Source organism: Limulus polyphemus, unplaced genomic scaffold (assembly GCF_000517525.1).
Source record: "Limulus polyphemus unplaced genomic scaffold, Limulus_polyphemus-2.1.2 Scaffold4980, whole genome shotgun sequence".
NCBI classification, from domain to species: domain Eukaryota; kingdom Metazoa; phylum Arthropoda; class Merostomata; order Xiphosura; family Limulidae; genus Limulus; species Limulus polyphemus.
The window spans coordinates 36,562-49,037 of record NW_013670590.1 but is presented as its reverse complement, the minus strand read 5'-3'; the positions used below and the strand labels follow the sequence as shown (position 1 = coordinate 49,037).

At 31.9% G+C, this 12,476-nt stretch overlaps 1 protein-coding gene across 1 annotated transcript; it reads left to right on the top strand.

Annotated features, from left to right (window-relative positions):
- Positions 1-441: 441 nt before the first annotated feature.
- Positions 442-9,263, top strand: LOC106471948. The gene is made up of 4 exons (XM_013932572.1): positions 442-657; positions 3,933-4,054; positions 5,070-5,326; positions 8,977-9,263. Exons 1-4 carry the CDS (start codon positions 442-444, stop codon positions 9,261-9,263), a joined length of 882 nt encoding a protein of 293 aa, XP_013788026.1.
- The last annotated feature ends 3,213 nt before the right edge of the window (positions 9,264-12,476 follow it).

Sequence of the window (12,476 nt, the reverse complement as noted above, 5' to 3'; positions counted from 1 at the left end):
TAATTATATTTCATACATCTTTCAGATAATAAAATTGTGTACGGCCATTATTCGTGAATGTTTTAAAATATGCTGTATACAAACGAGACTATTCACGTCATTGAGGGAATGACGAGTGTTTTCCCAAAATGATATGTTCACTCTTCGATACTTTTGCCATCTATTGCATCTGATATTAACTACAAATTTTAAGATAAAAAAACAACAACATTATATTGTTTACGTTTTTAACAATCTTGGATATTAAGAAGTAGATAAAACTCAACAATTAAAAAAAATATTATTATATTTCTGAAAATTAAGCTATTGGATCAAACATTATTTCATTTCATAGTTTTCTTTTCCCATAAATCTTTATTTGACGCGAAACTATAGAAATATGTCATGGCCTTCAACAGCAGTGAAATACAATTAAGTTCTATAACATGCTTAAAATGTATCATGAGATTCTGGATTCTATTTTCAGTTTCTGCTAGAGCTAATCAATGTTTACCAAACGTATCAGAGGTAGTCGTTAACACAGGACCATTTTTTGGCGGGAAAATTGCTGTGGAAAACAATGACGACGAGAGATGTGTTGTAAACGGGAACAGAAGCAGCCCTCAAGATTCTTACACAATCAACATAGTCCATGATATATGCGGAAGCAAAATAATGGTAAGAACCTTTTTACATGTTCAACAAAGACATTTTAACTACTGGCGTAATACGCTAGATTATGTTAAGTTATTAACATGTAACTACGCAGGACATTTTAATTATCTTCCACTTGGTTTTGAATTAATAAATATAACAATATTAATACGAAAAAGTCACTCGTGATCATATAGACACGTAAACCTCACCCTATAAGGTACAGGTTAAACATGTTAATTCAGCTCTATATTAGTGTCTCGCATTTATTATTGCACATAATATATCATATCTGCTACGGACTTAAGTTTGAGCTACACATGGCCGGTATTACTTGGAGTTAATTGTTATTGAATATATATGAGAAATGTCTCGTGCATCAAGTTGTTTTTATGATACAAATATATATATATTTGAGACTTAGGGCAGTATTATTTATAAAACAAAGTTTTTAGATAGTAAAAAGGTCGTATTGCTTTGTTTGAATTTAAGCACAAAGTTACACAATGGGCTATTTGTGCCCTGCCCACCAAGGGTTTCTGGCGTTGTAAGTCCGCAGACATGCCGCTGTGCCACCGGGGAGGTGTAAAATGTGTTGCACTGTTACTGTTAAAAAAGGGGAGAATAACTCAGTTTTGATTTGGTTTTCTAAACCAAAGCATGTTCAACGTAAGCCGAATACAAAGTTTGTTGATATGAACGTATTTTCTGATCTATTTCAACTTTTAATCTAAAAGTTTGAAAATCTATATGTTAAATTTGGATTAAAAAATTTATTTCTTGTAAATAAAGCTTTTTAAATCCGTGAATTAGTGAATTTATTTTTATGGATTTATCTAGGTATGTGCATTGTTGTAGATGTGTGATTTATGTACATTCAATTGATACGTGTGCTGCACGTGCAGTGTTGTGGGTGTGAGTGGTATGTGCATTCGGCGTTGGATTCTAAATTCTAAATAATATCTTAAAGATAAGTTGGTTACTGGTCTTGTGTGCATATTTTAAACTGAATCAGCAGAAAGTCTGATAGAGATAATATACTCAACTCTAAATGTTTTTTTATTGTTTTTTTTTTCAGGTTACGTATATACTGGTCGAAGTGATTTGATTCCTATATATATGTATATACAAGCGTAAAGTAAACTAAAGTACAGAGAGAACAATGTATTGTATTTATAGTCCATCTAGACGACTACATATCTTCTGGATATTTTGAAAACAAATGTTATACAGCACAATAATTGTCTTTAACTAAATATGTAGAAAAAATTTCAAAATATCTTTTTGTAAGTACACAATTACATTTCAATTTTACGTAAAACAAAGACTTTGTTAATTCTCACACTGTCGTTTTGTTTTATATATAATATATATATATATATTTTTATTACTTTTCATTTTATAGCTTGCTTTGATCGTAAGTTCATATTAATTATATTATCTAAACAATGATGGGGTGATGCCTCCACAGTACTACGTGTCTGCTATTCTAAATTATTTCTCAAATAATCGTTTTACACAGTGGCATTTGAGAGAAGATTAGAAGAACTAGTTTTATCTATTGGAAAAAAAATATATTAATAATAAATACTTTATATTCAAATTTTTATTAGTGTAGTTGAAAAGTAATATTAGTTTGATTACGTGTAGGCGTAATTCAAATATACTTAAAATGTACATACGTATCTATGATTTTCACGAGACTTTCATTGAACTCATCCATGTCTGAAGATTTAGATAGATTTCAATGATAATTTGTGGTATATTTAAGGTATACGATAATAACAAGCTGTGTAGGGGAAAGATAGAATTATTGAATAATGCATAATTTTACTGCATTTTTTAAGAAGATTCTCTATTTCTTATCATGATTCTATGTTAATGTTAATTGATTTTCGAAGAGCAATAGCCACTCTGAATGAATCTTTTCACACCAGAACTGATGGTCTGGTGGTTAGGCCTGATATGGTTTGTTGGTTAGGCCTGGTATGTTCTGGTGGTTAGGCCTGGCATGGGCTGGTGGTTAAGCCTGGCATGGCCAAGAGGTTAGAACGCTCGACTCGCAATCTGCGGGTCGTGGGTTCGAATCCCCGTCCCACCAAACATGCTCGCTCTTTCAGCTGTGGGGGCGTTATAATGTGACGCTCAAACTCACTATTCGTTGGTAAAAGATTAGCCCAAGAGTTGTTGATGACTAGCTGTCTTTCCTCTAGTCTTTCACTGCTAAATTACGGACGACTAGCGCGGATAGTCCTCGTGTAGCTTTGCACGAAACTCAAAACAATCCAATCCAGAACTGAAACTTCCATGCTTACCCTTCATTAAATATTAAGTCAAGCTGTTGTTTTTACAAAAAAAAAGAGAGATCTTTACGTTCTACTTCCCAAATTATTTTTTTAGGATTTTTAAAGTTTACATGTATGAACGTTTTCGAAACAAAATGTGATCTACTGAAAACAGGCGATACATTTGAATAAGCCCCCCCCCCCCCCCCCAGTGGCACAGCGGTATATCTGCGGACTTACAACGCTAGGAACCGGGTTTTGATACCCGTGGTTGGTAGAGCACAGATAGCCCATTGTGTAGCTTTGCGTTTAACTGCAAACAAACAAACAAATATTCGAATAGAATGGGAAAACAAAACGAAGCACAGAAAGGCTGTTTTACTTCAATGGTTGAAATAATAAACTTAGTAGTTGTCATGAAAAATTACATTTCATAGCTACCATTACTCACCAGTTTTAATTAAGGGTTAACTGTTTTTATTTTCATTATGTTCCGGATTATTCTGAGAATTAAATAGGTATGTAATGTAAGTAAAACAAATAAAAATTATAGATATAATTGTCTCACGGCCACTATAATGTTTGTTTTTAAATACAATAACATATTGTTAAGTAAGGAATGTCTCAACAAATTATACTCTTGATCGACACGTTTTATTTTGACCACAGTCGAAGTTGAGTACATTGCCCCCAAAACACGCTAACCCAAAACAAAATATATCGGCAAATTTAAACGATTCCGTTCTATGCTAAACATCGCCACCCCCCAGTGGCACAGCGGTATGTCTGCGGACTTACAACGCTAGAAACCGGGTTTCGATACCCGTGGTGGGCAGAGCACAGATAACCCTTGTGTAGCTTTGTGCATAATTAAAAACAAACAAGCTAAGCATCGATGAGGAAAATACCTTTAAAGCTTAATGCTGCAACTTCTTTGATCAATTTTAAAGACTGCGTCATCCTAATAAATAATAAAAAAAAGATTTTAATTTACGATATGTTTTTTTTTTTCAGAACAATTCTAGGGTAGATACCACGATTGTGGTCCATGAAAACAGAAATATTATCACCCAAAACTCGCGGCGATATTTAGTTCAATGTAACCTGATACCGAAGGCTTTCACCATCCGTGCTGCGTGAGTACTTGAATTAGAATAGGAATCCATATTTCTTATTGAAATGAATAGAAAAAGATAAAAATTTGAGAAACAATCTCTTACTCGAGTAATTAACTAAATATCTGATTAAGATAATAAAGCAGGTGCATAGGACTACGAATTTATATATAACATATATATCTAAACACTCATATCTATAAATAAAATACGAGACACTATAGTTTATAGTTTATAACTATGTAATAGACATTTAAGTAGATAATTACGATGATAAAACAAAGTAATTAATATTTTAGTCGGGATTATATAACCAAGAATTCAAGTTGATACTTCATACTGTATAAGTAAGTAATTTAGATAATACGACGAAGTGTTGAAGTTGAGTTAATATAATAAAACACTGAAGTTGCTAAATGAGGTGATATGTTATGTAAAATTTTCTGTTCCATAAAATACAGTTTTATTCTTAAAATACGTAGAAAGTATTATCATGTAGGAATTCGCGTCATGGAAAATGACCATAGAAAATTCCACATAGATCCCAGCTGCTTGATCAAAATTCCGTGTAAAAACATGGGAAAGGACCTTATGAAATTTCTTCCATGGACCTCAGCTGCTTGGTCAAAGTTCCGGGTAAAAAACGTGGGAAAGAGCCTTATAAAATTTTTCCCATGGACCTCAGCTGCTTGGTCAAAATTCTGAGTAAAAACGTGGGAAAAGACCTTTGGATTATGTGATGCTTCAGTGGGTTTCTTATTTTTATCAACAATTCTTAACATATCCGATGTAGGTTTATCAACTTTTTCTTCATTGTTATTTAAGCATCTCAACTGTATTTATTTATATATAAATTTAGCTATGCTTTTAACTTTATTTTTTTTTTTACACAATAAGTTAGATATTTTATTTCACCTATAAAGAAAAAAAAATAGAAAACATGTTTTCAAATTTTTATTTTTTTTATATGCCTAAATAAACCAATTATGAAGACTGAAATACCACTGCATAGATCATTAACATTTTTGTTTCATAGCGTTTATATTCCAAAACCCCACAAAAATGGCTTAAACATGAAACCTGTGGATCAGGATAAAGACGTGAAAACTCCAGATCAGTATATAAACATGGAACTGGTGGATCGTAATATAAAGATGAATTCGGTGGGTGATGATATTAGTGATACCAGAAATGATATTTTCACCTATGATCACTATAAGCAAAACAATGTCAGAGACTCAAGATTTTTGGCGCAACAAAGTGCCTCGGTGGACAAAACTGTTGAGACAACAGGTAATTGTTTGAAAAATATTATGTTTATTTTACGAGAACAACAGATAAAAATAAATTACTATTTTTTGTAATATGTTTAATAGAATAAGATAAAACGTTTATTGTTTGCCTAGAATAACATTTTTAGTACCTTTTTTCTCTGACTTCGAGTTCGAAAAAAGAAATCCGAGGTTTCTCTTATCGACTGAATGAACAGAAACATATATATTTGTATTCTGGTTTTTAATCTGGATGAAAACGAATTCATATGTGAAAACATTAAGGTTCTATCGTTTATTTTTTTGTAATGTGATTTCCAAACTTTTTTCTTTCTTACTTGTTTTTAGCTATCATAGATATTCAGTTACTATGGTTTATACCACAAAATCATATCGTCATGGATATACAATTATTATAGTTTATACTACAAAATAATATCATCATATATATACAGTTATTATGGTTGATACTACAAAATCATATCATCATAGATATACAGTTATTATGGTTGATACTACAAAATCATATCGTCATAGATATACAGTTCTTATGGTTGATACTACAAAATAATATCATCATATATATACAGTTATTATGGTTGATACTACAAAATCATGTCATATCTGGTGTAAGTTAGTTGTATGGCTTCATTGTTACAATTTAGTTTCGTGTTAACTTCTTGCATCATATCAAAAACACATCTGCTCATGATACGTGTGTTATTATTTGATTATCACGCGTAATCGTAACGTTTAAAGTTCACAGGCTAATTCTACTTAAGGAAAGACCGAAATAACAAGAAAACGTTGTAGTTTATTACGTTGAACATTAGTGAGACTGTATTAGCTGTCACATGTCATAACTTCATTACAAAATGTTGTTTCTTTAGTATCATATCCCATACAAGTTTAGGCCCAGCATGGCCAAGTGGTTAGGGCGCTTGACTTGCAATCTGAGGATCGCAGATTCGAATCCGGTCCACCAAATATGCTCGCCCTTTCAGCCGTGGGGGCGTTATAATGTGACGGTAAATCCGACTATTCGTTGGTAAAAGAGTAGACCAAGAAGTGGCTACCTTCCCTCTAGTCTTTCACTGCTAAATTAGGGACAGCTAGCTCAGATAGCCCTCGTGTAGCTTTGCGCAAAATTCATAACAAACAAACCATACAAGTTTAGACTCGAGCGAAAGACCAGGTTGAATATATATATATAACCTGTTTTTTGTCAGTTGTGTTTATTTAACAGATACTTACTACTTTTTCGACTTAATTATATTCCGAGCTTCACGAGTTACATACGGATAAGATCTGAATTTAGACTAAACGCAGGGAGTTATAAAAGTTCAGTTTGTACATAAATTACATACGTTAAAAATAAACTTTTTAAATCGCTATGTTTTAACATGAACGAGAGATATAAATTACATACGTCAAAAATAAACTTTTTCAATTTTACATCGATATGTTTTAACATGAACAAGAGACAGCAAATCCGAGTAACTTCATGGATCTGTTGATATTAACAGAAATATGCTAATTGTGTACTTATTTTTTAAGATTGAACAAATTAAACTTCTAGTATTTTCTTATACTCACTTGATAAACAGTAATAATTAGGCAAGTGAAACGAAGATGGCGCTACATGGTGGATAAATTTGGATACCAAATTTGCATAAAACTTAAATGTATTAAAACCGACTCAAAATGTGAAGTGTAAGTTGTAATTAAACCCTAAATCCATAAACATGCTGCCACTCCAATTTTCACACTTAACTCCATATATATGTGTTCCGTAAACAAACTGCAGCTTTTAATAAGTACCTTTTGTTGCTATTTGACAAATTACATGTATTTATATGTTTCTACTATGTATTGTTAAATAATAACAATATCCTAAACATCGAAAGTATTTGTCTGAACATTTTGATGCAAATATGACTGAATAATAAATATTATTTTCAATAGATGTTGGAATTTGTTGTATGAACAAATTTTTCGAGTATTCTTTGATCGACGTATGTAGAACCAACCATTTTTAAGCCATTAGTTTTGTGAAAACATCATTAATTTTATTTATATACAGATGAAATAACATCTTAATTAGTTATATGATTCTGTTTATTATCTATTGTTCGTGTGGATTTTACTAGATGGCAGTAGCGTGTTTAGATATTATTTTCTTGCTTCTTGTGTATAATGTTAAAATAATATATAAATAACACACCATGTTAAAATAGATACACAATTAAAACATGTTTCAATTCAAGCCAATCCATGGCCTCTAAAATGTGCACTCTACATGTTTCCTGATGATGACGTGATGGACGCCGAAACGCGTAGAGACCACATTTTAGAGGCCATAGATTGACTGACCTGAATTGAAAAATGTTTTAATTGAATAGCTAGCGGGTTTATTTTCTAATAACGTTTTGTTTGTTTCTTTGTTCTTAAGCGCAAGGCTACGCAATGGGCTTGAAACCAGATTTTTACCGTTATTAGCCAACAGATTCGCAGCTAAGCCACCGGGGGAGGGGATCTTCTAGTGACGAAACTATTAATTTATGAAAGGGTCGAACAAAGCTAAAAACATTTTATCTATTCACTGAATAAGTTGTAAACATAATAAATTATTAACTACAACACGTTTTTACGTGAGAGATCATGAACAAATGCATCATTCAAAACATTCACTAGGATACATTTTCAATTATTACTTGAAATATAAGGAAAAGATGTTACAAATATCTGATCTTCAAAACTCACATTGTAAAGTAAGAACAGATTATGTGCATTTTCCAAAATTTATAAGTAAAATATCATTTGTTTTTAAGTTATAGTATTTTATTTCTTTATGTTCTTTAGCTTTGTAATTTTTTATATGCTTAACTCTTTTTTTATATATAAAAAGTTTGTTTATTTCTTTGTTTGTGTTTAAGCGCAGAGCTACACATTGGACTATCTGGGCTGTGACAACTTTTAGCGTGTAAACTCTCAGGCTTACCTCTGAGTCACTGTAAGATAAAGATAGGAAATATCAGTATAAAAGCTAAAGGCTAAAAGTAAGATAGCCCCTTAGTGGCACAGTGGTATGCCTACGGACTTATACTGCTAGAAACCGGGTTTCAATACCTGTGGTGGGCAGAGCACGTATAGCCTTTTGTGTAGTTTTGTGCTTAATAACAAACAACAACAACTTAAAGTAAGTACAACTTTCTCAACACTATTTGTCTTTGAAAATGACATGCTTGTTTGATATTCATAGCGGGCGTGGCCTAGTGTAAAGACGGTTACGGATCGAAGTGTCCAAGGTTTGAGATGTGATTCCGCTGAACACATTTCTGCGCTTTCAGATGAGGGGCCATTATAAAAGCGACAGTCACCCCTTGTGGAGGCGGGTGCTGCTGTCTGTCTGTCTTCCCTCTGATTCAGTAGTTAGGAACGGCTATACTTGAGCCATAGGGACCTCAGACTTGGCAGTTTAGCCCACGTTCATATGAAATGCTTTTAAGTTGGAAAATGGAAATTAATGTAATTTTTAAATGTCGAAAATAGCAGGAAAGTGACCAGCTTAAAGATAAGTTTTATTAAAGATTTAAGTACTTTAACTTACTACAATAAAAATAACTTTATTCGTACTTTCAACAGCACAGTTTTGATTATATTTTATTCCAGATTCTAACGCTATTGGACAGCTGACTTTGATGGTTATCCTGGTAATTGCCGCTGTTGTAGGATGTACTACCGCTATATGGTGGCTAGTAGTGTCAAAGAAACGGGGCGAAACGGATATCAAGCCAGCGTCTACGACAGGATCGTACGTTAGGTTTTCACCAGACAATGATACCTTGATGCAAGAAGTACTCCAAGACGAGAAAGACAAAAATATTTTTCAAGCCTATTCTACACCTGTAACACTGAAATCGGTGAAATCACTCCCAGAAGTATATTCTTCGAACTAAATAGTCAAGAAACTACAGAAGATTCTTTGTTCGAAGAAATGTTTACAGGGTCTAGTGACGTCATTTACTTTTTAATACGTAAACTGCTATAACTTTTTCCAACGTAGAAGGTTTTGAAATTATGAAGTTTAAAATATTTTAAACGTTAATATCCATTTGGTAATTACATGCCTAAGATAAATAAATGCACTTCTTAAATGTAGAAACTTTAGCTTTAAAGAATAAACAATATCATTAGTAATGTGACAACAGCGCCAAAAAAAATGTTCACTTACTGAGGAATTTTGTCTTTTTTTTCATGAAATGTTACATAACTCGGAACTGGTTAAACCGCCAATTGAGTAAGGCTAAGATATAAAAATAGAGCAAAGTTTTCCCTGTTATTTTGCCTTCGTCGAAAGTCACAAAGAAGCAGTTTTCAAACGGTTATAAGATGGAAAGAAACTCTAAGAGTTCTGATTTCACTAGACTTATGTTATTGTTTATTATTTTTCACGAACTCTTAATTAATGGAATACATTATGAAGTGATTAAGGTTATAGATTTTTATATCAATATAAAGCTACGTTATTTTTCATTAAGATTATGAAACGATTAAGGTTTTAGATTTTTATATCAGTATAAAGCTGCGTTATTTTTCATGAACATTTAATTAATGAAAGACAGTATGAAGTGAATAAGGTTTTAGATTCTTATATCAATATAAAGCTATGTTATCTTTCATGAACATTTAATTAATGAAAGACATTATGAAGTGAATAAGGTTTTAGATTCTTATATCAATATAAAGCTATGTTATCTTTCATGAAAATATTAAGGTTTTAGATTTTAATATTAATAGAATTCATTAATTTAAATAAATAAATATATATATATATATTAAAATTGTTCCAATGAAAGCCAGCTTAAAAACCAAAATGTAAAAGATAATTGTTTAAATTGCTTTTGAATAAGAATGTTTGTAACAGCTCAAAAATTAAACATGAAAAAATACAGAAAAAGTATATTAAACCAATTAGAATTATAGTTTTGTGCTATGGTACTACTTTAGTTAATTACACTGATTTGTTAAGAGTTCGAACATGTGCCTAATGTAGGCCTAAAACTGACAGATCGCTAGGTAAAAAGTATTTTATAAGAAAGAGTACACGAGACAAGCATATATGATTACTTGTGTATTTACTCTGCTATGGTGCTACTTTAGTTAATTACACTGATTTGTTAAGAGTTCGAACATGTGCCTAATGTAGGCCTAAAACTGACAGATCGCTAGGTAAAAAGTATTTTATAAGAAAGAGTACACGAGACGAGCATATATGATTACTTGTGTACTTACTCTAAACGTTACGCTTCGTTGAGTTTCTCAAAAATATTGTCAGGTTGGTGTGAAACCGTAAAACTGGATATTCGAAAACTAAATAGGCCTACTAATACATTCTTCGTGTTTTTGTTTTTGTATTTTTTTATAAAAATAATTATTCAACCTGATGTAGGGAAATGAAGTAGCAATAAATATTTTAAACAATATAAGATAAAGCGACTTAAAGGCAATAAATAGAATATATTGTACTAATTTTCAATTTTCAAAGTACCGTTTTTGTCCAATTAATAGCCACTAACATTAACAACAGTTAAAGCAAAAACAACAACAAAAAATGTCTAGCTTATGGTAATCGGCAATGATCTCAATAATAAAACTGTAGTTTCGAAATTAAGCTTGGTAAGTTTCAATAGATTAGCTTTCGTGCTTTTAGTATTATAAAACTTAGTTCCATTGTCAAATCTACTGAATTATAATTTAGCGCCAGTATAAAGCATATCTGTTAGTAATAGTCTTGTTTCTTACAACTTAATTTAAGTATTTTTTATGTATCATCGTTTAATATCAAATAGCATTAGCAAATTCTGTTCTGACTATTACTATATGAATATACACATATATATAGTAAACACATACATATTTCAGATGTGTATTTGTCTACTATCGGTCACATTGTTTTTTATTCTCATTCACATGTAGCTTCTTTACTATACTTCTGAGTTTCTAAAGTTTACATACACGTGTTTGTGTGTGGAAGAGAAATAAGCATTGTTAATATTAAATATTCAACCATCATACTTGGAATGGTACAATAAGGACAACAGCTATCATGTTAACGCTGTTACCAGTTAAATTATATAAAATAATAGTACACACATATAAAAACCCTCAACGCCTCACCATATAAAGGTAATGTATATGTAATTACTCTACTAGATTCAATCTTATCAGTGTCTTAAAGGTCATTTTTAACCGAAAAAGCTTTGACAAATTTAACATATTTTTTAAAACCTAATACTTTGTTTTTGTAAAGTGCAAAGCTACATATTGTGATTCTATGCTGTGCCTACTGCGAGTACCTAAACCCGATTTTTAAAGTTATAAGCCTTCAGACTTACCAGTGAGCCACCAGAAGGAAACAAGTAATAAGGTTTTTGTACTTGGTATGTTTAGCTCAATGGCACCATGTGCAAAACAGGGGCTGAACGGCCAGATCAGAGACCTCAATGGTATGTCTGTCTCTAATTTTGAGCTATTGACCAGAAGGAAATCGGCAGCACTTGCCATGTCAAGGACTTTGTCTGGATTCGAACCGAATAATGGAATTGACTGTTATTTATAACACACCCATAGCAGGAAAAATAAAACCACTCCCGGTACAGGTAACATTGAAACGCACAAGTTGTATTGCTACATGTGAACATTCAAACACTCACATACACAGATTATCCCTAAATGTGAACGCATACCCACTTAGTAATACCACATGTGAATATACAAACACGCACCCGGTACTACCAGATGTTAACATTTAAACATTCATATAGTGTTAATAGATGTCAACATTCAAACACATACACACCTAGTACTACCACATGTGAACACTTAAACATTCATATAGTATTAATAGATGTCAATATTCAAACACATACACACCTAGTACTACCACATGTCAACATTCAAACATTCATATAGTATTAATAGATGTCAACATTCAAATACATACACACTGAGTACTACCACATGTGAACATTCAAACATTCATATAGTATTAATAGATGTCAACATTCAAACACATACACACCTAGTACTACCACATGTGGACATTAAAACATTCATATAGTATTAATAGATGTCAACATTCAAACAAATACACACCTAGTACTACCACA